We start from the raw sequence: 26616 nt of genomic DNA, 5'->3' as shown, positions 1-26616 counted from the left end.
GAGTCTTCTTCAACACCACACTTCAAAAGCATCAATTCTTCAGCACTCAGCTTTCTTTATAGACCAACTCTCAGATCCATACATGACCACTGGAAAAACCATAGCCTTGACTAGACGGACCTTTCTTGATAAAGTAATGTCTCTGCTTTTTAATATGCTGTCTAGATTGGTCATAACTTTCCTTCCAAGGAGTAAGTTCAGTTCAGTTCAGTTCAGTCGCTCAGTCGTGTCCAACTCTTTGCAACCCCATGAATCGCAGCACGCCAGGCCTCCCTGTTCATCACCATCTCCCAGAGTTCACTCAGACTCACATCCATCGAGTCCGTGATGCCATCCAGCCATCTCATCCTCGGTCGTCCCCTTCTCCTCCTGCCCCCAATCCCTCCCAGCATCAGAGTCTTTTCCAATGAGTCAACTCTTCGCATGAGGTGGCCAAAGTACTGGAGTCTCAGCTTTAGCATTATTCCCTCCAAAGAAATCCCAGGGCTGATCTCCTTCAGAATGGACTGGTTGGATCTCCTTGCAGTCCAAGGGACTCTCAAGAGTCTTCTCCAACACCACAGTTCAAAAGCATCAATTCTTCGGTGCTCAGCCTTCTTCACAGTCCAACTCTCACATCCATACATGACCACAGGAAAAACCATAGCCTTGACTGGACAGACCTTAGTCGGCAAAGTAATGTCTCTGCTTTTGAATATGCTATCTAGGTTGGTCATAACTTTTCTTCCAAGGAGTAAGCGTCTTTTAATTTCATGGCTGCAGTCACCATCTGCACTGATTTTGGAGCCCCAAAAAATAAATTCTGACACTGTTTCCACTGTTTCCCCATCTATTTCCCATGAAGTGATGGGACCGGATGCCATGATCTTTGTTTTCTGAATGTTGAGCTTTAGGCCAACTTTTTCGCTCTCCTCCTTCACTTTCATCAAGAGGCTTTCTAGTTCTTCACTTTCTGCCATAAGGGTGGTGTCATCTGCATATCTGAAGTTATCGATATTTCTCCCAGCAATCTTGAGTCCAGCTTGTGCTTCTTCCAGCCCAGCGTTTCTCATGATGTACTCTGCATATAAGTTAAATAAGCAGGGTGACAGTACACAGCCTTGACGTACTCCTTTTCCTATTTGGAACCAGTTCTAACTGTTGCTTCCTAACCTGCAAACAGATTTCTCAAGAGGCAGGTCAGGTGGTCTGGTATTCCCATCTCTTGAAGAATTTTCCACAGTTTATTGTGATCCACACAGTCAAAGGCTTTGGCATAGTCAATAAAGCAGAAATAGATGTTTTTCTGGAACTCTCTTGCTTTTTCCATGATCCAGCAGCTAGACGTTGGCAATTTGATCTCTGGTTCTTCTGCCTTTTCTAAAACTAGCTTGAACATCTGGAAGTTGACAGTTCACGTATTGCTGAAGCCTGGCTTAGATAATTTTGAGCATTACTTTACTAGCGTGTGAGATGAGTGCAATTGTACGATAGTTTGAGCATTCTTTGGCATTGCCTTTCTTTGGGATTGGAATGAAAACTGACCTTTTCCAGTCCTGTGGCCACTGCTGTTTTCCAAATTTGCTGGCATGTTGAATGCAACGCTTTCACAGCATTATCTTTTAGGATTTGAAATAGCTCAACTGGTATTCCATCACCTCACTAACTTTGTTCGTAGTGATGCTTTCTAAGGCCCACTTGACTTCACATTCCAGGATGTCTGGCTCTAGGTGAGTAATCACACCATCATGATTATCTGCGTCGTGAAGATCTGTTTTGTACAGTTCTTCTGTATATTCTTGCCACCTCTTCTTAAAATCTTCTGCTTCTGTTGGGTCCATATCATTTCTGTCCTTCACTGAGCCCATCTTTGCATGAAATGTTACCTTGGTATCTCTAGTTTTCTTGAAGTGATCTGTAGTCTTTTCTATTCTGTTGTTTTCCTCTATTTCTTTGCACTGATCACTGAGGAAGGCTTTCTTTTCTCTCCTTGCTATTCTTTGGAACTCTACATTCAAATGGGTATATATCTTTCCTTTTCTCCTTTGCTTTTCACTTCTCTTCTTTTCACAGCTATTTGTAAGGCCTCCCCAGACAGCCATTTTGCTTTTTTGCATTTCTTTTCCATGGGGATGGTCTTGATCCCTGTCTCCTGTACAATGTCACGAACCTCCATCTGTAGTTCAACAGACACTCTGTCTATCAGATCTAGTCCCTTAAATCTATTTCTCACTTCCACTGTATAACCATAAGGGATTTGATTTAGGTCATACCTGAATGATCTAGTGATTTTCCCCACTTTCTTCAATTTAAGTCTGAATTTGGCAATTGCACTGCTGCTGCTGCTGCTAAGTCACTTCAGTCGTGTCCAACTCTGTGCGACCCCATAGATGGCAGCCCACCAGGCTCCCCCGGCCCTGGGATTCTCCAGGCAAGAACACTGGAGTGGGTTGCCATTTCCTTCTCCAACTCATGAAAGTGAAAAGTGAAAGTGAAGTCGCTCAGTCGTGTCCGACTCTTAGCGACCCCATGGACTGCAGCCTACCAGGCTCCTCCGTCCATGGGATTTTCCAGGCAAGAGTACTGGAGTGGGGTGCCATTGCCTTCTCCAAGTATGCATCTGACTAGCATCTATCTCACCATCCAAGATGGATCTCATCTCGTCCTCATCATCCCTCCATCAAGAAAGGTAGGACACACCTGGGAACTTTCTTCACATCTTTTGGAAAATAAGAACCATATCTTCACTTCTTCCAGACTCCTGAGTTGCACATGCAACTTTAATGTAAAATCTTAACAACCCTGTGTGGTACTATTGTAATGTTTGCTGTTGGGTTGTAACTATCAGAAATAGACAAACCTCGGTGTGATCAATTAATAGAATTTTCCAAGTAAGGTGTACTACAGCAGCCCAATCAGGAAGCATATGACGGCATTTAACAATTGCTATCCAAATTTATTGCACTAGCCCAGTTTTGGATCAGAGAAGCCAATAGCAACCCACTCCAGTACTCTTACCTGGAAAATCCCATGGACGGAGGAGCCTGGTAGGCTGCAGTCCATGGGGTCGCTAAGAGTCAGACACGACTGAGCGTCTTCACTTTTACTTTTCACTTTCATGCATTGGAGAAGGAAATGGCAACCCACTCCAGTGTTCTTGCTTGGAGAATCCCAGGGACGGGGGAGCCTGGTGGGCTGCCATCTATGGGGTCACACAGAGTCAGACACGACTGACACACAGCAGCAGCAGCCCAGTTTTGAATACTACCTACTATGTCCTCCTCCCTAAACCCGACTCCTCCTAAAATTTGTATAGAAAAATAAACTTTGGTTCAGGAAATGATTTATACTTATTTATGCCATTCCCTTATCTTTTATCTCTATCTAATCTTCTTTTAGTTACAATGAATATGTAATCATCTGTCAGTCACAGAAACAAGCAAAACTTTCTAAAAATTATTTCAAAGAAAAGTGTTTTTTGTTGTTTTTTTTAAAGAGATTAGTGCTAAAAGAAAAGAAAAAAAGATAGGAGACTGGAAAAATGCCTTAAGAAGGATGGAGTTTATGCAGATCAGGATAGTTAGGGACCATGATTCACTGAGGTTAGAGAGAGGAATGAAAAAGCAAACCAGATGAGGTCTCAATAAACCTCATTATTATTAGATCAGCCCAGTGATGCCTTAACTAATACAACTAAAGATTTTGGCTATTTAAAATTGTCAAGTCATGTTCCAATAGGTCCCTTTAACTAGCAACCAAGAGTAAGGATCTAGCTCATTGGAGCACCCCAAAATACAGCCCTTTGCATAGTGTTTGGCACTTAGCAAGTACTCAATAAATATTTAATAGTATTTTTGGTTATTGGAAACTTCTTCCAAGTTGATCTTTTATGGAAACAGCCAGATCTGATATAAAGTCTGTGGACTTTAGGATTTAAACAGTTTAAATTCTGTGTCTTCTACTTAGAGCTGTGTGACCTGGGGAAGTTAGTTGAGCTCACTGAGCCTCAGTTTCCTAAAAGGGGTGTAAAAACATTTCTACTAACTGTTGTGAGAATGTGGTAGGATATACTTTGTACAAAGTGACTCCCACAGTGCCTCACCCACTGTCAGAGTTCATTTTCTGGGATTGGTTTTCTCTCCTGACACTTACAATATGTTCTTACAATACTTTAAGTATGAATCAGCTATTTGGAGGTCAGTGTATGCTTCACATATTTCTCTCTCTGTGTCTATATCTTGCTCTTCCCTCCAAAGAGTCTAAGTTAGAGCCATTCAAAAAAGGCACTGGGGTGTGTGGAATTCCCTGGCAGTCCAGTGGTTAAGACTCCACACTTTCACTATTAAGGCCTGGGTTCCATTCCTGGTCAGGGAACTAGGATATCCTGCAAGCTGCGTGATGTGGCCAAAAACAACATTAAAGAGCCATTCCAAATTTTGGATTATGACTAATTGCTGAAGGAAAGACAAAGAAATCCTCCTTTCACAATGTCTTTCAGGCATCCCTGCCTTGAGCCTTGCCTGGTGGAAATAAAATTAGCCACAGCAGTTGCCAGGCAGAGGCTCTGTAAGGCTTTTGTTCTTAAAGCCTCAGAAGCTATTTAGAGAGCCCCAGGGAGAGTCTCTCCCTGTCAGCAGCTCCGGAATGTCTCATTAGGCGTGTTGCATTGCAGGCCATGCCAAGCCCTAATGAGCCATGGTCTGTAAGGTCTGGTGACTGGGTGTGTCACTCAGGACTTTCCTGGGAGTACACAGGGAAGCTGTGGAGGGGAAATTGTGACCCGTGCCGTGTCACCATAAGAAGCAAGTCAGAGGAAGCAGGGCTGAATGGGCCACTTTGTCCTAGAACATCTGATGCCTGACATCCAAAGCACGTAGGGGACAATGCATATTTTGTTTTGTCTTGCTTCCATCCTCTTCCAAAATAATGTCAGAAGCCAGCCCACACATGAGGAGAAGTACAAAACCAGATATTGCTCAGAAATTTAAATATATTACTCCACAAATCTCATTCTATAAAATTCTCCAGAAACAGAGAGAAGTAGGAAAAAAAAAATTTAAGTCAGGAAAGTCATGGTGGAAATATTGTAAGGTCTGTGAAATTCCTCATCAGTGCCCTTTCCCACTCACTTTCGAAGCTTTTTCTGTTTTGAAAAGTCCCACACACAGGGGCACCCAGCGACTCTCCTGCTGTTCTTGTGGCCCGAGGGTCTCACTGCATGACCTTTTCCAGTTCCTGGCCTTCTCCAGCATCTGGCCTTCTCCAAACTGGCCTGCAGCTGGGTTCTCTGCACACTTACAACTCCCAAATGAATCCAGAGGAGCCTACAAGAGGCTTATCCAATTATGCCAACAGAGACAAAGCACTTTATTCTACCAGAACATGTAGAGATCCAGCGGGCAGCTGACATGGATGAGATGGCTAACTCTGCCAACTGGTACAGAACACACACACACACACACACACACACACAAACACAACCCTTGAGGTTCACTAGTCTACCAATGCCCACCACCCTCAGAGCATAGCCTCTTCCTACCCATGGTATACACACATCTGAAGGCTATACTTTCATTTTTTGTGGATTCTTTTCAGACTGCACTTAATAGTCATTTCAGTCTCTTCACTTCTATAAAAATGCTTGTGTGGAGTTGGAGGTATATCAGAATGAGGAGTAGGGTAGAGTAATGACACTGAAACATGTATGTATTCATTTCATATATACATATATGTATGTATGTGCTACTGTGCATAGTTGCTCAATCCTGTCCTACTCTTTGCAATCCCATGTACTATAGCTCACCAGGCTCCTCTCTCCATGGGGATTCTCCAGGCAAGAATACTGGAGTGGATTGCCATGCTCTCCTCCAAGGGATCTTCCTGACCCAGGGATTGAACCCAAGTCTCCTTCGTTTCAGGCAGACTCTTTACTGCTAAGCCACCAGGGAAACCCCATATGTATATGTATACACACCAGGCCCTAGACCTGGCACATGGGGTTTATACTGATGAGCAAAATGGACATCTTCCCTATTCTTTTTTTTTTTGAAATTTACATGTATTTATTATTTTTTTTTAATTTTAAAATCTTTAATTCTTACATGCGTTCCCAAACATGAACCCCCCTCCCACCTCCCTCCCCATAACATCTCTGTGGGTCATCCCCATCCTATTCTTAAAAGCTAACCACAGAACTTCCTTGGCAGTCCAGTGGTTAAGACTTGTGTTTCCGCTGAGAGGGCACAGGTTCTGTCCCAGGTCAGGAAAAACTAAGATCTCACATATTACTCACAGCAAGGCCAGAAAAAAAATTGAGAAGCAGTGGATCAGGTCAACTCTTTGTAACTTTTTAATATTATGCACACATGCACGCTCAATCACTTTAGTTGTGTCCAACTCTTTGTTAGCCTGCCAGGTTCCTCTGTCCATGGGATTCTCCAGGCAAAAATACTAGAGTGGGCTGCCATTCCCTCCTCCAGGGGGTCTTCCCAACCCAGGGACTAAACCCGCGTCTCCTGCACTGTGGGCAGATTCTTTGCCCACTGAGCCACCTGAGAAGCCCTCTGCACACATAGAAAATGATAATATTGTACATCATGCAAAATGCCAGGCTGGATGAAGCACAAGCTGGAATCGAGATTGCTGGGAGAAATATCAATAACCTCAGATATGCAGATGACACCACCCTTATGGCAGAAAGCCAGGAGGAATGAAAAAGCCTCTTGATGAAGGTGAGAGAGGAGAATGAAAAAGTTGGCTTAAAACTCAACATTCAAAAAACTAAGATCATGACATCCGGTCCCATCACTTCATGGCAAATAGATGGGGAAACAGTAGAAACACTGAGAGACTTTATTTCCTTGGGCTCCAAAATCACTGTAGATGGTGACTGCAGCCATGAAATTTAAAGACACTTGCTCCTTGGAAGAAAATCTATGGCAAACCTAAACAGTGTATTACAAAGCAGAGACTTTACTTTGCCAACAAAGGTCCATATAGTCAAAGTTATGGTTTTTCCAGTAGTCATGTATGGATGTGAGAGTTGGACCATAAAGAAGGTTGAGTGCCGAAGAATTGATGCTTTTGAAATGTGGTGTTGGAGAAGACCCTTGAGAGTTCCTTGGACTGAAAGGAAATCAAACCAGTCAATTCTAAAGGAATTCAATCCTGAATATTCATTGGAAGGACTGATTCTGAAGCTGAAGCTCCAATACTTGGGCCACCTGATGTCAAGAACCAACTCGTTAGAAAAGACCCTGATACTGGGAAAGGTTGAAGGCAGGAGGAGAAGGGGATGACAGAGGATGAGATGGTTGAATGGCAGCACCGACTCAATGACCATGAGTTTGAGCTCCAGGAGATGGTGAAGGACAGGGAAGCCTGGCATGCTGCAGTCCATGGGGTCACAAAGAGTCAGACACGATTGAGTGACTGAACAACAATATTATAGGACACGTGGATATAAGAAGAAAAGCTTCTTTGGGCAGGAGGGGGAGCCCTGTACTTTAGCTCATTTGAACCCCATTCTAAGCACACCAGTGGGCCAAGGCACACAAGGTGGGAAGGTCTGAGATACATGCTGTTAAGATGAGTCAGTTCAGGACAGTTGTTAAGTAATTGTTTAGAATTGTCACCTTACCCCAATACCTGGAATATAACACACTAAGCACCCCAATGGTCACTCCTCATGAGGTCTTCCCTGCCACCCTCCCCAGCTGCCGGTTCTGTCAGGGAGAGTTTCTTAAGAGATAGAAATAGTCCCTCCTGGGAAGTATCATTCTTCTGTGGCTCTGAGGACCAGCATGGTCCCTAAGAAAGCTTAGCCAGGGGACTTGGGGAGCTCTAAAGTGAGAAGGAATGTCTTTTGTTTTTAACTGAAGTTATAAGATACAAGGAGATCCAACCAGTCCATCCTAAAGGAGATCAGTCCTGGGTGTTCATTGGAAGGACTGATGTTGAAGCTGAAACTCCAATACTTTGGCCACCTGATGTGAAGAGCTGACTCATTTGAAAATACCCTGATGCTGGGAAAAATTAAGGGCAGGAGGAGAAGGGGATGACAGAGAATGAGATGGCTGGATGGCATCACGGACTCGATGGACATGGGTTTGGGTGAACTCTGGGAGTTGGTGATGGACAGGGAGGCCTGGCGTGATGCGGTTCATGGGGTCACAAAGAGTCGGACACGGCTGAGTGACTGAACTGAACTGAACTGAATAAGATACATAGAACAAGAGGCATTTATCTTATGCGTACAACTGAATAGAACACAAATGTTCAAGATACAGAACATTTTCTTATATGTCAACTATATCTCAATATTGAGAGGTAAAAGGCAAAAAAAAAAAAAAGATACAGAACATTTCTGAAATCCCAGAAGGCCTCCTCATGGCCCTTTCCCATTAATACCCTCCCATGCAGAGAGAAGCATTGTTCTGACTTCTAGCACCATAGATTAATTTTGCTTAGTTTTGAACTTCATGTAGATTGAACTAAACAGTATGTTTTCTTTATCTCCTCATTTCCTCAACATAGTATCTCTGACAGTTATCAATGTTGTTGTATTCCAGTGAGTCTTTCTTTTTTATTCTTGGTGGTATTGCAATGTGTGAGTCTACCACATTTTCATCCTTTTAGCAAAGAGAAGTTTAGAAGTACTAAGGAATCTCAATACTGAGAACAAGAAAACAGATACCACAAAACCCATAGTTCTCCAACTATATAATCCTAAAGTAAATAAGAAGAGATTACAATTAACTACATAATTATCACAGTATATAATTATTCTTAAAGTTCATGTTAACTGCTACTGCTAAGTCATGTCAGTCATGTCCGACTCCGTGCGACCCCATAGACAGCAACCCACCTGGCACCTCCGTCCCTGGGATTCTCCAGGCAAGAACACTGGAGTGGGTTGCCATTTCCTTCTCCAATGCATGAAAGTGGAAAGTGAAAGGGAAATCGCTCAGTCACGTCCGACTCCTAGCGACCCCATAGACTGCAGCCTACCAGGCTCCTCCATCCATGGGATTTTCCAGGCAAGAGTACTGGAGTGGGGTGCCATTGCCTTCTCCACTTAAAGTTCATACCCCCACTCTAAAAAAGGATTTGGAGCAAATATACAATTTTAAAGATGATCTTGTGATGCTCTAAACTGATAATCAAAAACAGGTTTAATTCTGTGGGTCACTTTGATATGACAGTAGAGAAGTACATTTAAAGGAAGTGGAACATATATTGTAGTTAGAATAGCAATTTCAACAAGTAAATTAAACTTTACTAGATTTTGGGAACCATGCCGAACAAAGTAAATTCTTCATGTTATTCTGCCCAAACTGTAACTGATATAAAAATAGTAATAGTGATTTTCTCTTAAAGTTTTATAGCTCATTAATAAAAATAAAAACTGAAAATTACATTTGAATTACTTTGGTGTTTGTTTGTTTGTTTTTTCGCCTTTAAGCGTAATTGATGTTTTGAAAATTTTGTAGGTTATTATTTGGATAATCATCCATCAGGGAAACTTTGATGTGACATTGTGCTGTATAAAAACAAAATGTTTAACCAGCACATGATCATGGGAAAATTGTCTCCTACTGCAAAGTAGGAGACAAAAGAATTTCCATAAAATCAGTTTAGTTTTGGCCAGCTGGTTATTGTCAACTGTTCAAAAAAATGTCAGAGAGGCCCTCCCTCAAAACTTCCTTCCCAGCAGGAATTCTTTTGACAATGACTTCTGTTTAGGATCTTCCTGTTACCATTCTTTTTTTTTAAGCATCATTGAAGCAAAGAATTGTTCTGTACTTATATTTTTTTAAATAATCTTACCTCACCTTGGTTTTGATATCACACTTGTCATTTCAAGGATTAATATTTTTGATGTTGTTTTTCTTAGTGGTATGATTGACATGCATACAATATGTAGAACAGAAACCAACATTTGATTTCCAGGGGAAGGTGATTTCCAGATGTTTTTAGGCTTAGGAAATCCATTTGCTTCTCACTGTATGATATTATTTTATCTTGTGTTTGTTATTGTAGTCTTCGTGTTTACAATTTGATTTTAATTCAGTTAGGTATAAAACTGTCTTAACTTTTGCAAAAAAAAGAAAGAAATTACCTCAAAGAGAAAGGAAATGTCATAGATTCACCTAAAACAAGTATTTATTAATTGATATTTTTTTCTTTCAGCTTCCTGTAAGGGTTGTTTATTAACATTTTAGATGACCTGAAAAGACACTGAATATGTGCAACTCTCCTTAATTGTATCTTTTTCCTCACAGGGGATCACTTGTCGAAATCTTTGGAAGGATTCTTCATCTATGAAGAAGAAGGCTCTGGAGTACCAGGATTCAGCAGGAAGGGAAATGATGCCATCGTAGTAGAACAATGGACAGTTATTGAGGTAAACTGCATTTTTTATGTAATTTAGCTTTACTTTTATATTGAATTTTACATTTAGATCTTCATTGCCTGACACAGACAATATTCTTCAAACACATGTTTATTCCGTGTTCAGAATTTCATCACAAATACTTGAACAAACTTCTTGCAAATTTGGGAAAAGGTGATTTGTTTTACCCAATGTTCAGATTTGTTTAAAGATAGCAAAATAATTATACATAAATAGCAGTAGATTCCCAAACGTTCGACATTCTTATTCTAAACAACATCCCCCGCACTGAAATTCTCTGTACACAATGCCAAGACAACTAGATGAAAGTGAAGAGAAATTCAGTCAGTTTTGTCTTTGAGCAACCAATGTGACTGACTTTTTCACCTTTTGAATTGACTTTCAAAGGCAAAAATATCCAAAGGTATTCTCTCTCTCACCAGACCAAATGTATACACACAGCATTGTGCTTCCTAATAAGAGGTGACTTTGCTGTCAGCATTGTGCACTCTGAATTCAGGTATCACCAAATGGACTGCCGTTGAGGTGTACAGATTGAATTCAGGTATATTTGCTGGTGTGTGAGGCCCTCACTGACAGCCTCTCTCAAGGACACTTTCACCTTTCTGGCCTTGCCGAGCTTAGAGAGACATAGACCATTTTCAAGGAAACTGGAAACCCTATTGAGGGGGGCACAAGGATGTGGGATAAGAGGAAAAACTCCAAGTAAGAATCAATTCCAAGTGAGTGAAAAGCAGTGAACATTCTTTGCTCACTCTCTACTCCAGTCCTCACTTTCCAGGCCCTAGACCAGTGTTTCTGAAAGGGTGGGCTCTACTTGGATCCAAATCACCCAGGGAGCTTTTTAAAATGCAAATTCCTAGCCCCCACCCTATACATTAAAGTATGATGCCCAAACAAGACCTAGAGAAGGAAGGCACAAACCTTAGAGAACCTCACTCCACTCAGATTCCCAGGGTTTCTAGCTTGGTTGAATGGTTGGGAAGCAGCAGGAAGCAGAAAAGAATACTGGAGCCGGTGAAGCTGCACTTAATGGAGCATGAATGCTCCTTATCCCAACACTCCTCACCCTTATCCATCACTTGTGTAGTTGGTTGTCTTTGTCATTAGACTATGAGCTCTGTGCTTACTCACACAGGGCTGTGAAATCAAGACAGATTATGGTCCTCTGCTGCACACTCTGGCTGAGTTTGGATGGCTCCTGACAAGCGTGTTGCCGACTCCTATACTGAGACATGACAGGTAACGCTGAAGTACCTGACACACCCTTATTTCATGCTAAAACTGAGCTCATCTGTAAGATAATGCAACCTAACAGTGCTTATTTAAGGCCTACGAAAAGCATTTCACTGAACTTCTAATCTGATTTCATGGGCCTTGGAGATCAGCAAATCTAACCCTCTCTTGTTATATATTTCCCTCAGTATCCATGAGGGTTTTGTTCAGGACCCCCACGGATACGAAAATCTGGGATGCTTGAGTCCCTTGTATAAAGTGGCATGAAGTGTTAGTCACTTATTTGTGTCCAGCTCTTTGCCACCCCACAGACTGTAGCCCACCAGACTCCTCTGTCCATGGATTCTAAAGGCAAGAATACTGGAGTGGATTGCCATTCCATCCTCCAGGAGATCTTCCCGACCCAGGGATCAAACCCGGGTCTCCTGCATTGCAGGCATATTCTTTACCATCTGAGCCACCAGGGAGTTTTCAAATGTGGGCAGGGAATGGGGCAGGCAAAGAGAGGATGATGGCATGTCCTGGTGTTTTCTAATGGACTGTCTCTTCCAGGGCCCAAAACTATTTGCTTGGTTCTTTGTAACCCTTTCCTGACCAAAGATAAAGTATGTTAGCCACAGTTTATTGTGATCCACACAGTCAAAGGCTTTGGCATAGTCAATAAAGCAGAAATAGATGTTTTTTCTGGAACTCTCTTGCTTTTTCCATGATCCAGTGGATGTTGGCAATTTGATCTCTGGTTCCTCTGCCTTTTCTAAAACCAGCTTGAACATCTGGAAGTTCACAGTTCACGTATTGCTGAAGTCTGGCTTGGAGAATTTTGAACATTGCTTTACTAGTGTGTGAGATGAGTGCAATTGTGCAGTAGTTTGAGCATTCTTTGCAATTGCCTTTCTTCGGGATTGGAATGAAAACTGACCTTTTCCAGTCCTGTGGCCACTGCTGAGTTTTCCAAGTTTGCTGGCATATTGAGTGCAGCACTTTCACAGCATCATCTTTCAGGATTTGAAATAGCTCCACTGGTATTCCATCACCTCACTAGCTTTGTTCGTAGTGATGCTTTCTAAAGCCCACTTGACTTCACATTCCAGGATGTCTGGCTCTAGGTGAGTGATCACACCATCATGATTATCTGGGTCATGAAGATCTTTTTTGTACAGTTCTTCCATGTATTTTTGCCACCTCTTCTTAATATCGTGTGCTTCTGTTAGGTCCAGACCATTTCTGTCCTTTATTGAGCCCATCTTTGCATGAAATGTTCCCTTGGTATCTAATTTTCTTGAAGAGATCTCTCGTCTTTCCCATTCTGTTGTTTTCCTCTATTTCTTTGCATTGATCGCTGAGGAAGGCGTTCTTATCTCTCCTTGCTATTCTTTGGAACTCTGCATTCAGATGCTTATATCTTTCCTTTTCTCCTTTGCTTTTCACTTCTCTTCTTTTCACAGCTATTTGTAAGGCCTCTTCAGACAGCCAGTTTGTGTTTTTGCATTTCTTTTCCATGGGGATGGTCTTGATCCCTGTCTCCTGTACAATGTCATGAACCTCCATCCATAGTTCATCAGGCATTCTGTCTATCAGATCTAGTCCTTTAAATCTATTTCTCACTTCCACTGTATAACCATAAGGGATTTGATTTAGGTCATACCTGAATGGTCTAGTGACTTCCCCTACTTTCTTCAATTTAAGTCTGAATTTGGCAATAAGGAGTTCATAATCTGAGCCACAGTCAGCTCCTGGTCTTGTTTTTGTTGAATGTATAGAGCTTCTCCATCTTTCTTGAGAAACCTATATGCAGGTCAAGAAGCAACAGTTAGAACTGGACATGGAACAACAGACTGGTTCCAAATAGGAAAAGGAGTACGTCAAGGCTGTATATTGTCACCCTGCTTATTTCACTTCAGAGTACATCATGAGAAACGCTGGTCTAGAAGAAGCACAAGCTGGACTCAAGATTGCCAGGAGAAATATCAATAACCTCAGATATGCAGATGACACCACCCTTATGGCAGAAAGTGAAAAGGAACTCAAAAGCCTCTTGATGAAAGTGAAAGTGGAGAGTGAAAAAGTTGGCTTACAGCTCAACATTCAGAAAACAAAGATCATGGCATCCAGTCCCATCACTTCATGGGAAATAGGTGGGGAAACAGTGGAAACAGTGTCAGATTTTATTTTGGGGGGGCTCTAAAGTCACTGCAGATGGTGATTGCAGCCATGAAATTAAAAGACGCTTACTCCTTGGAAGGAAAGTTATGACCAACCTAGATAGCATATTGAAAAGCAGAGACATTACTTTGCCAACAAAGTCCGTCTAGTCAAGGCTATGGTTTTCCCAGTGGTCATGTATGGATGTGAGATCTGGATTGTGAAGAAGGCTGAGTGACAAAGAACTGATGCTTTTGAATTGTGGTGTTGAAGAAGACTCTTGAGAGTCCCTTGGACTTCAACCAGTCCATTCTGAAGGAGATCAGCCCTGGGATTTCTTTGGAAGGAATGATGCTAAAGCTGAAACTCCAGTACTTTGGCCACCTCATGCGAAGAGTTGACTCATTGGAAAAGACTCTGATGCTGGAAGGGATTGGGGGCAGGAGGAGAAGGAGACGACAGAGGATGAGATGGCTGGATGGCATCACTGACTTGATGGACCTGAGTCTGAGTGAACTCCGGGAGTTAGTGATGGACAGGGAGGCCTGGCGTGCTGCAATTCATGGGGTCTCAAAGAGTCGGACACGACTGAGTGACTGAACTGAACTGAACTGAACTTAACTGATGTTAGCCACATCTGACTCCTTGCGACCCCATGGACCATAACCCACCAGGCACCTCCATGGGATTCTCTAGGCAAGAATACTGGAGTAGGTTGCCATGCCACCCTCCAGGGGATCTTCTCAACCCAGGGATCAAACCCAGGTCTCCTGCATTGCAGACAGATTCTTTACCACCTGAGGCACAAGGGACACCCTATTAAGTGGCATAGTATTTGCATATAATCTACATGCAGCCCGTATACTTTCAGTCATCTCTAGATTACTTATAATAGCTATACAATTTAAATGCTATGTACATAGTTGCTGGCAAGTTCAAGTTTTGTTTTTTGGAACTTTCTGAAATTTTTTTCTCGAATATTTTCCATTGGCAGTTGGTAGAATCTAAACTGCAGATGCAGAGAGCCAACTGTGCATACAAGCGATTATTAAAGGCACTGCCTGCTTAAGGGCATGTGAGTTCACATTGGCAGCACCAGAGAAGGGGCAAAGTAGATCAACTCCCAATTCACTGCGGCTACCAGCACTCAAAGGTGCCCCTCCCTTCAAAGGCCATACTACTATACCTTCTTTTTTCCAACTTGAGATGCTGACTCTTCCCTAGAGTGAAGACTGAGTCCATATGAATCTGCAAACAGAAAATACAGCCCCCTTTGCAGGACCCTTTGTGCTGCTCTTGTGCATTGCCTATGTGAAACTGCCCTCAGTCCAGCACACAGTTGGCGTTAGAGCTGCAGTGGGGCCCAGAGGGTGGGGTGGAGAGGCAACAGTGCTTCTGCCTCCATTCCACACCTCCAGTGTGGGAGGAAGGGTAGCTTTCTCCTGCAGCATGAACTTATTATCTGTTTCCACTAAAATAAACACTTACATTAGAACCACTTCACAAATACCAACTTTTCCTTTTGTCCCATTTCTGGGTAAGGAAAAGTTCGAGTTGTTATTTTTTGTTTGTTTGGAAAAAGAGACAAATTAAGCCCTCTGTATGAAGTGCTTTGCTATCCCTTGGACTCAGAAATATTCCCTCTGCTCTATTTGGCATCCAGAAAATGACTGACTGCCAAGGCTATCCTGTCTGGGCTGGTACAGCCTGCAGAGGACAGCACAGTGTTGCCTGGGCCTTCCCTTTGAGCAGAGGCAACTGGACCATAGCTTAACACCGATAGCGTAGCAAAGGAAAGCAACTTCCCCTTCCTCGGTTGCATCCACCCTTTAGTTTAGCAACTTTACCCGTGCCCAATAATGCTACCTCCCCACAAACTTTAAAAACATTGAATTGACATGGTTCTATAATAAAGCCACACCTTTTTCAGGTGGGGAAAGGGATAAAAGTGGATACAGGGTAAAGACACTCAGGCTTTGAAAGAAAAGGGTCAGTTCAATTCAGACACTCAGTCATGTCCGACTCTTTGCGACTCCATGAATCGCAGCACGCCAGGCCTCCCTGACCATCACCAATTCCCAGACTTCACTCAGACTCACATCCATTGAGTCAGTGATGCCATCCAGCCATCTCATCCTCGGTCGTCCCCTTCTCCTCCTGCCCCCAATCCCTCCCAGCATCAGAGTCTTTTCCAATGAGTCAACTCTTTGCATGAGGTGGCCAAAGTACTGGAGTTTCAGCTTTAGCATCATTCCCTCCAAAGAAATCCCAGGGCTGATCTCCTTCAGAATGGACTGGTTGGATCTCCTTGCAGTCCAAGGGACTCTCAAGAGTCTTCTCCAACACCACAATTCAAAAGCATCAATTCTTCAGCTCTCAGCTTTCTTCACAGTCCAACTCTCACATCCATATATGACCACTGGAAAAACCATAGCCTTGACTAGACAGACCTTTGTTGGCAAAGTAATGTCTCTGCTTTCAATATGCTATCTAGGTTGGTCATAACTTTTCTTCCAAGAAGTAAGCATCTGTTAATTTCATGGCTGCAGTCACCATCTGCAGTGATTTTGAAGCCCCAAAAAAGTAAGCAAAACAATCTTTTCTTCTCAGAGATTTATTGGTAACTGTTCTCAAATTATGAGTGAAGCTCTCTGAATCATTACTCAGCTTCTAAAAGTCTGTGACATAGGGGCTTCCCTGGTGGCTCAATGGTAAAGAATCCTCTTGCCAATGCAGGAGACACAGGTTGGATCCCCAGTCTGAGAAAATTCCTCATGCGGAGGAGCAGCTAAGCTGGAGTGCCACAGCCAATGAGCCTGTGCTCTAGAGAGCTCAACTACTGAGCCCACATGCTGCAACTGCTGAAGGTTGTGCGCCCTAGAGCTGTGCTCTGAAACAAGAGAAGCCACTGAAATGAGAAGCCTGCACACCACAACTGGCAAGTAGCCCCCACTCACCATGACTAGAGAAAAGCCAGTGCAGCAACGAACACCCAGCACAGTGAAAAATAAATTAATTATTATTTTTTTAAATCTGTGACACACCTGTCAGATCACAGGACAGCAGTAATTCTCAAGATTTGGCCTTCAGACCAAGCGATGTGAATACTGTGGAATGCCCAGGAACATACACATGCTGGAGGCTTATCACAGCAGGACGGTCAGAGGCTGCAAAGGTAGGGTCCATGCAGCTCCATTTTCACAAGCTTCAGAATCTCATCGACATTTGAGGAACTTTGCATAGGTGGTGAAAAAAGAAAGAAATTCCACTTCCCTGCCACCCCTCACCTTCCACCTGCCAAGTCAGTGTTCTACCTGACTCACCCTCCAATCTCCCTCAGAATAACTTCTGTATTTAGCCTCCTTATTTCTCCTAGGTGTATAATTTAGGGCATTATTGACCCTTCCTAAAAGTGCTCTAAGTTCTGAACTTTTCATGTTCCTTTTTTCCCCAGTGGAAAATATATTTATCATTCCTCCTTCCTATTCACTCAAGACTTCCATTCCTATGAGTCTAAATATTTCCTAAAGTGAGATGAACAACAAGAAGCGCTCTAGATTAGATAGCAAGACTAAAATGTTGGATGCTGAGCCATAGAACATGGGCTGCCACTCACTGAGCGACTCCTATTTGGTTTGGGAATGAGAACAGGACTGAGACCACAGGTGGGAAAGGAAGACCTCTCAAGGATACTGTGATGGGAGAGGGTGGTGGAGCCAGAGCCATGCTTTGCCTGACCACCTTGTCCTGTGTGTCACAGGCCAGATCAAGTAATTAGGAGGCTCTCTGCAGTGGGGAGGGGCTGTCTGCTGCCCTTGGGGCAGAGGTAGCACCGCTGCCTCACCACAGTTCCAGTTTCCTCTGGACCCCTGCGTGTGCATGTGCTTAGTGTGCTTAGTCGCTCAGTCGTGTCTGACTCTTTGTGACCCTATGTACTGTAGCCCTTCAGGCTCCTCTTTTCATGGGATTCTCCAGGCAAGATTGCTAGAGTGGGTTGCTATGCCCTCCTCCAGGGGATCTTCCCAACCCAAGGATGGAATCCAGGTCTCGCACATTGCAGGTAGATTCTTTACCGTCTGAGCCACCAGGGAAACTCAGTGTACTGCTAGTATCCACCAAGATGCTGTGGAGACAGAATGGACCTTACAGGCCCTCCTTGTGAAGGCTCATCTTTATGTGCAATTACACTAGCAACAGGGCATGAATTCTATTGTAGACCAGTGGTTAAGTTTCCGTGTTTTCACTGCAGTGGCCCGGATTCAAAACCTGATTGAGGACCTGTGCCTCACACTGAGCTGGCACAACCAAAAAAAAACAAAGCAAGGGGGCTACTAGGACCCTCCAGGGCCCTGCAAGCCAGCAGGCTTGTCACCCAGCCTCACCCACCAGTGTCTGGCACAAACCTCCACACAAGGTTGGACCTTTTTATTCCTGTCCAAAAAAGCTGTCCCTGTGACAGTCACACGCTGGTCTTAGCTGCTTCACTACACACAGAACAGTAGTCACCTTCAGCCAGGTCATCTTTTTTTTTTTTTTTCAGGTCATCTTTAAACATCAATAAACACATTACATACAGTTCATCTTGGTCCAGGTAGAGGATAGAGCCTAAAAGTTTTTAGTTTCTGAAACTAGAAGAATGGTTCGGGCTTTGAGATATACAGATCTCATCTGAATTACACCATCACCACTTACCAGCTAGATGATTGGAGAACTTCTTTGAGTCTCAATTTCCTCATCTGGAAAATGATATAATAATATCAGTTTCACTGGATTATCATGATGTTTGAGTGTAATAAAGCAGGGCCTGTGCATGGTGTCTGTCCTAAATCAAGATATTTCAGAAAATGGAAACACTGTAGTTCACTGTATACAAAATCAGCACTGAGTATTCAGTTCAGCTCAGTTCAGTCGCTCAGTCATGTAAAACCAATTAAAAAGACAAAAATAAATAATGACACTATAAAAGTTCATGCCTATACATGATGCTTGCACTCAGAAAAACAAAAGTTATCATCTTTCTTTTTGGGCCCACATGTCTTAAAACATAACTTAGAACCAGTGAAAATTTTCTTCCTAAATATTTTCAACTCATATACAACAATTGTGTCTTAAGCAATTTTCAGTTCTTTTCTGCTCTTCTATCATATAAGCCATAATTTGAATGGTCTCTACATGAAGTATTTTCTTTCATTACTCAGATATATCCTGTTAGATACAGAAAACAAGCTTATGGTTACCAAAAGGAGGAGAGAAAGCAGGAGGAAGAAATTAGGGGTTGGGACTAACAGATACAAACTGCTACATTTACAATAGATAAGCAACAAGGATATATATTTTTTATTTATTTTTAATTTAAGGATAATTGCTTTACAGTATTGTGTTGGTTTCTACCAAACATCAACATGAATCAGCCATAGGTTTACCCAACAAAGATATGTTGTATAGCCCAGAGAATTATACCTGTTACCCAAAAACTGCATTTGCCTCTTGGTGGGTGTCTAGCCAAAAGTTACAATGAAGCCAAAGATCAGGAAAAGGAAGGATTTATTACTTACAGCAAGTAAGCAGACCATGGAGGATCTTTTCCAAAGTGGTGACTCCCCAAACAGCAAAACTGGCCTGGGGCAGCGGGAGTGGTAGTGAGATGGGGAGTAGTTTGGTAACGTGCATTCATGAAGGGGCTTGAGCGGAGGAGAATTCTGCATAGAATCAGAGTAAATGTTGACCAGAGTCCAAGCTTTCAGTCAGGTTGGTCGCTCAGTCATGTCTGACTCTGTGCAACCCCATGAATCGCAGCACACCAGGCCTCCCTGTCCATCACCAACTCCTGAAGTTCACCCAAACTCATGTGCATCGAGTTGGTGATGCCATCCAGCCATCTCATCCTCTGTAGTCCCCTTCACTTCCTGCCCCCAATCCCTCCGAGCATCAGGGTCTTTTCCAATGAGTCAACTCTTCACATGAGGTGGCCAAAGTACTGGAGTTTCAGCCTCAGCATCAGTCCTTCCAATGAACACCCAAGACTGATCTCCTTTAGAATGGACTGGTTGGATCTCCTTGCAATCCAAGGGACTCTCAAGAGTCTTCTCCAACACTACAGTTCAAAAGCATCAATTCTTCAGAGCTCAGCTTTCTTCACAGTCCAACTCTCACATCCATACATGACCACTGGAAAAACCACAGCCTTGGCTAGATGGACCTTTATTGGCAAAGTAATGTCTCTGCTTTTTAACATGCTGTCTAGATTGGTCATAACTTTTCTTCCAAGGAGTAAGCGTCTTTTAATTTCATGGCTGCAATCACCATCCGCAGTGATTTTGGAGCCCCCCAAAATAAAGTCTGACACTGTTTCCACTGTTTCCCCATCTATTTCCCATGAAGTGATGGGACCAGATGCCTTGATCTTCGTTTTCTGAATATTGAGCTTTAAGCCAACTTTTTCACTCTCCTCAAGAGGCTTTTGAGTTCCTCTTCACTTTCTGCCATAAGGGTGGTGTCATCTGCATATCTGACATTACTGATATTTCTCGGGGCAATCTTGATTCCAGCTTGCCAAGCTTTAGTTGATTGAAATCACAAGGATCAGATAATGTCTTACCATCTTTCCTTAGGTTCTGACCAGGCTGGGATCAAAGCACATAGTCACAGCCCTCCACGTGGGTGGAATCTTAGTTCTGCTCAACCTAAGATCTGTATCAGATTGCTATCCACAACCTTTGAGGAGGAATTCAGTTTGGTTCAGTCGCTCAGTCGTGTCCAACTCTTTGCAACCCCAGGAATCGCAGCACGCCAGGCCTCCCTGTCCATCACCAACTCCCGGAGTTCACTCAGACTCACATCCATTGAGTCAGTGATGCCATCCAGCCATCTCATCCTCGGTCGTCCCCTTCTCCTCCTGCCCCCAATCCCTCCCAGCATCAAAGTCTTTTCCAATGAGTCAACTCTTTGCATGAGGTGGCCAAAGTACTGGAGTTTCAGTTTTAGCATCATTCCTTCCAAAGAAATCCCAGGGTTGATCTCCTTCAGAATGGACTGGTTGGATCTCCTTGCAGTCCAAGGGACTCTCAAGAGTCTTCTCCAACACCACAGTTCAAAAACATCAATTCTTCGGCACTCAGCCTTCTTCACAGTCCAATTCTCACATCCATAAATGACCACTGGAAAAACCACAGCCTTGACTAGCTGGACCTTAGTCAGCAAATGGTTTTCAATATGCTATCTAGGTTGGTCATAACTTTTCTTCCAAGGAGTAAGTGTCTTTTAATTTCATGGCTGCAGTCACCATCTGCACTGATTTTTGGAGCCCCCCAGAATAAAGTTTGACACAGTTTCCACTGTTTCCCCATCTATTTCCTATGATGTGATGGGACCGGATGCCATGATCTTCGTTTTCTGAATGTTGAGCTTTAGGCCAACTTTTTCACTCTCCTCTTTCACTTTCATCAAGAGGCTTTTGAGTTCCTCTTCACTTTCTGCCATAAGGGTGGTGTCATCTGCATATCTGAGGATATTGTTATTTCTCCCGGCAATCTTGGTTCCAGCTTGCATTTCTTCCAGCCCAGCATTTCTCATGATGTACTCTGCATAGAAGTTAAATAAGCAGGGTGACAATATACAGCCTTGACGTACTCCTTTTCCTATTTGGAACCAGTCTGTTGTTCCATGTCCAGTTCTAACTGTTGCTTCCTGACCTGCATACAGATTTCTCAAGAGGCAGGTCAGGTGGTCTGGTATTCCCATCTCTTGAAGAATTTTCCACAGTTTATTGTGATCCACACAGTCAAAGGCTTTGGCATAGTCAATAAAGCAGAAATAGATGTTTTTCTGGAACTCTCTTGCTTTTTCCATGATCCAGCAGATGTTGCCAATTTGATCTCTGGTTCCTCTGCCTTTCCTGAAACCAGCTTGAACATCAGGAAGTTCACATATTGCTGAAGACTGGCTTGGAGAATTTTGAGCATTACTTTACTAGCATGTAAGATGAGTGCAATTGTACGATAGTTTGAGCATTCTTTGGCATTGCCTTTCTTTGGGATTGGAATGAAAACTGACCTTTTCCAGTCCTGTGGCCACTACTGAGTTTTCCAAGTTTGCTGGCATATTGAGTGCAGCACTTTCACAGCATCATCTTTCAGGATTTGAAATAGCTCAACTGGAATTCCATCACCTCCACTAGCTTTTTCGTAGTGATGCTTTCTAAGGCCCACTTGACTTCACATTCCAGGATGTCTGGCTCTAGGTGAGTGATCACACCATCGTGATTATCCAGGTCATGAAGATCTTTTTTGTATAGTTGCCACCTCTGCTTAATATCTTCTGTTTCTGTTGGGTCCATACAATTTCTGCCCTTTATCGAGCCCATCTTTGCATGAAATGTTCCTTTGGTATCTCTAATTTTCTTGAAGAGATCTCTAGTCTTTCCCATTCTGTTTTTTTCCTCTATTTCTTTGCATTGATCACTGAAGAAGGCTTTCTTATCTCTTCTTGCTATTCTTTGGAACTCTGCATTCAGACGCTTATATCTTTCCTTTTCTCCTTTGCTTTTCACTTCTCTTCTTTTCACAGCCATTTGTAAGGCTTCCCCAGACAGCCATTTTGCTTTTTTGCATTTCTTTTCCATGGGGATGGTCTTGATCCCTGTCTCCTGTACAATGTCACGAACCTCATTCCATAGTTCATCAGGCACTCTATCTATCAGATCTAGGCCCTTAAATCTATTTCTCACTTCCACTGTATAATCATAAGGGATTTGATTTAGGTCATACCTGAATGGCCTAGCAGTTTTCTCTACTTTCTTCAATTTAAGTCTGAATTTGGTAATAAGGAGTTCATGATCTGAGTTGGATTTCGTTTTATCGCTGAACTCTTGCTTTATGACTGCTTCTCCTTTGTCCCTACATTCTTTTTTTCTCTTACAATCATTATTTACTGACTCACATAATACAATAGTAGGAAATCAATGAATATTTGTTAAATGAATGGTTAAATGAAAGAGAGCTATGAAGGAAAAATAAATAGTGGTAACAAAAGTTTTAAAATATTTTTTAAAAAATTATTTACTGAGACCTGTTCAAGGGCAAGCATTGTGGCCTGGCTTAGATTACAGATGGCTTAGGCCAAAAATGACTTTTTTTTTTTTGTCAAGAAAGCTGTGCCTGTTCTCTTTTTCTGGGGATACCCACCCACCCACCCTATTTGCTTACATACTCATTATCTTGTAATAATGGAATATGACCTGCAAAAGTACTGAATTACTGTTTTATACACCTGAAAGTAACACAGTATTATAAAGCAACTATACTTCAATAAGAACAACAAAAAGAAAAAGCAAGGGAATTCCAGAAAAACATCTACTTCTGCTTTATTGACTACACTAAAGCCTTTGACTCTGTGGATCACAATAAGCTGTGGAAAATTCTTAAAGAGATGGGAATATGAGACCTCCTTACCTGCCTCCTGAGAAATCTGTATGCAGGTCAAGAAGCAAAACAATGAACTGGTTCCAAATTGGGAAAGGAGTACATCAATGCTGCATATTGTCACCATGCTTATTTAACTTATCTGCAGAGTACATCATTTGAAATGCCAGACTGGATGAAGCACAAGCTGTAGAAATACCAATAACTTTAGATATGCCAATGACACCACCCTTATGGCAGAAAGCAAAAAGAAACTAAAGAGCCTCTTGATGAAAGTAAAAGAGGAGAGTGAAAAAGCTGGCTTAAAACTCAGCATTCAAAGAAACTAAGATCATGGCATCTGGTCCCATCACTTCACAACAAATAGATGTGGAAACAATGGAAACAGTGAGGGACTTTATTTTCTTGGGCTCCAAAATCACTGCAGATGGTGACTGCAGCCATGAAATTAAAAGACACTTGCTCCTTGAAAGAAAAGCTATGACCAACCTAGACAGCATATTAAAAAAACAGAGGCATTACTTTACCGATAAAGGCCCATATAGTCAAAGCTATGGTTTTTCCGGTAGTCATGTATGGATGTGAGAGTTGGACAATAAAGAAAGCTGAGCACCAAAGAATTGATGTTTTTGAACTGTGGTGCTGGAGAAGATTCTTGAGAGTCCCTTGGACTGAAAGTAGATCAAACCAGTCAATCCTAAAGGAAATCAGTTCTGAATATTCATTGGAAGGACTGATAATGAAGCTCTAATACTTTGGCCACCTGATTCGATGAACTGACTCATTGGAAAAGACCCTGATGCTGGGAAGGATTGAAGACAGGAGAAGGGGATGAAAGAGGATGAAATGGTTAGATGGCATCACTGACTTAATGGACATGAGTCTGAGTAAGTTTTGGGAGTTGATGGACGGGGAGACCAGGCTTGCTGCAGTCCATAGGGTCACAAAGAGTCAGATACGACTGAGTGACTGAACTGAACTGAACTGAAAAACAGCTATATCTTGTTATCAGATTATATTAAGTTGTTTTCCTAGGGTGTCCTTAAAGTTATTGTTTCATTGCCAAAGGCAAGATCATACCACTGAGATGTAAAGCTGTGCTACCATGGAATCATCAACATGTGGTCATCTGATATCACAACTTCATTCCAGAGTTATCAGTTCTGAAAACTTGCCAGAAGGCCTTTTAAATATGTATTTAATATATACATATTAAATTAAATACATTTAATATGTATTTAATATATACATATTAATATTTTATATATATATAATTATACAAATAGGTACAATCTTTTTCCAAAAAATCAAGGTGAAAATTTACATCAAATTCTTCAGGACAAATCTGGGTAGAGGATCAGAAGCTGAACCAGCAGCTAATATTGCTGACCTCAAAATAATCACCAAGAAAAAAATGAAAAGAGGAGACAAAATTCCTTCTATCTACCTCAGATCAGCTCCCCTCTCTCCAGTAATAATCTAGAGCAGGCAGGGAAGGGGGAATGTACATTTCAATAACAATCCAAGGTGATTCTGATGTACTTACAGAAATATGGAATTATAATCTTACACTGAGAGAGAAATAATTTTTAATCTATTAATTTTTAATTAGAGGATGGTTGCTTTACAATATTGTGTTGGTTTCTGCCACATATCAACATGAATCAGCCATTGGCATATGTATGTCCCCCTCCTCTTGAACCTCCCTCTCATCTCCCTCTGCCATCCCATCCCTCTCAGTTCAGTTCAGTTTAGTCGCTCAGTTGTGTCCAACTGTTTGCAATCCCATGAATCACAGCACGCCAGACCTCCCTGTCCATCACCAACTCCCAGAGTTTACTCAAATTCATGTCCATCGAGTCAGTGATACCATCCAGCCATCTCATCCTCTGTCATCCCCTTCTCCTGCCCCCAATCCCGCCCAGCATCAGGGACTTTTCCAGTGAGTCAGCTCTTCACATGGGGTGGCCAAAGTATTGGAGTTTCAGCCTCAACATCAGTCCTTTCAATGAACACCCAGGACTGATCTCCTTCAGAATGGACTGGTTGGATCTCCTTGCAGTCCAAGGGACTCTCAAGAGTCTTCTCCAACACCACAGTTCAAAAGCAGCAATTCTTCAGAGCTCAGCTTTCTTCATAGTCCAACTCTCACATCCATACAAAACCACTGGAAAAACCATAGCCTTGACTAGATGGACCTTTGTTGGCAAAGTAATGTCTCTGCTTTTTAATATGCTGTCTAGATTGGTCATAACTTTCCTTCCAAGGAGTAAACGTCTTTTAATTTCATGGCTGCAGTCACCATCTACACTGATTTTGGAGCCCCAAAAAATAAATTCTGACACTGTTTCCCCATCTATTTCCCATGAAGTGATGGGACTGGATGCCATGATCTTCGTTTTCTGAATGTTGAGCTTTAAGCCAACTTTTTCACTCTCCTCTTTCACTTTCATCAAGAGGCTTTTGAGTTCTTCTTCACTTTCTTCTGTAAGGTTGATGTCATCTGCATATCTGAGGTTATTGATATTTCTCCCAGCAATCTTGAGTCCAGCTGTGCTTCTTCCAGCCCAGCGTTTCTCATGATGTACTCTGCATATAAGTTAAATAAGCAGGGTGACAATATACAGCCTTGATGTACTCCTTTTCCTATTTGCAACCAGGCTGTTTTTCCATGTCCAGTTCTGTTGCTTCCTGACCTGCATACAGATTTCTCAAGAGGCAAGTCAGGTGGTCTGGTATTCCCATCTCTTGAAGAATTTTCCACAGTTTATTGTGATCCACACAGTCAAAGGCTTTGGCATAGTCAATAAAGCAGAAATAGATGTTTTTCTGGAACTCTCTTGCTTTTTCCATGATCCAGCGGATGCTGGCAATTTGATCTCTGGTTCCTCTGCCTTTTCTAAAACCATCTTGAACATCTGGAAGTTCACGGTTCACATATTGCTGAAGGCTGGCTTGGAGAATTTTGAGCATTACTTTACTAGCATGTGAGATGAGTGTGATTGTACGATAGTTTGAGCATTCTCTGGCATTGCCTTTCTTTGGGATTGAAATGAAAACTGACCTTTTCCAGTCCTGTGGCCACTGCTGAGTTTTCCAAGTTTGCTGGCATATTGAGTGCGGCACTTCCACAGCATCATCTTTCAGGATTTGAAATAGTTCAACTGGAATGCCATCACCTCTACTAGCTTTGTTCGTAGTGATGCTTTCTAAGGCCCACTTGAGTTCAGATTCCAGGATGTCTGGCTCTAGGTGAGTGATCACACCATCATGATTATCTGGGTCATGAAGATCTTTTTTGTATAATTCTTCTGTGTATTCTTGCCACCTCTTCTTAATATCTTCTGCTTCTGTTAGGTCCATACCATTTCTGTCCTTTATCGAGCCCATCTTTGCATGATATGTTTCCTTGGTATCTCTAATTTC

The 26616-nt window shown here is 42.3% G+C and overlaps 1 protein-coding gene across 1 annotated transcript in view; it reads left to right on the top strand.

Moving 5' to 3' along the window:
- Window positions 1-26616, top strand: part of RFTN2 (raftlin family member 2) — an 82528-nt gene that overhangs the window by 31381 nt on the left and 24531 nt on the right. The window contains exons 6-7 of the mRNA XM_068969295.1: window positions 10263-10384; window positions 11532-11635. Coding sequence (XP_068825396.1) covers window positions 10263-10384; window positions 11532-11635 — 226 coding nt within the window. The remainder of the gene's footprint in view (window positions 1-10262; window positions 10385-11531; window positions 11636-26616) is intronic.

Source organism: Capricornis sumatraensis, chromosome 3, assembly GCF_032405125.1.
Source record: "Capricornis sumatraensis isolate serow.1 chromosome 3, serow.2, whole genome shotgun sequence".
Taxonomy (NCBI): Eukaryota; Metazoa; Chordata; class Mammalia; order Artiodactyla; family Bovidae; genus Capricornis; species Capricornis sumatraensis.
Note: the sequence above shows the minus strand (reverse complement) of the source record. Positions and strands in the feature narration are given on the sequence as shown.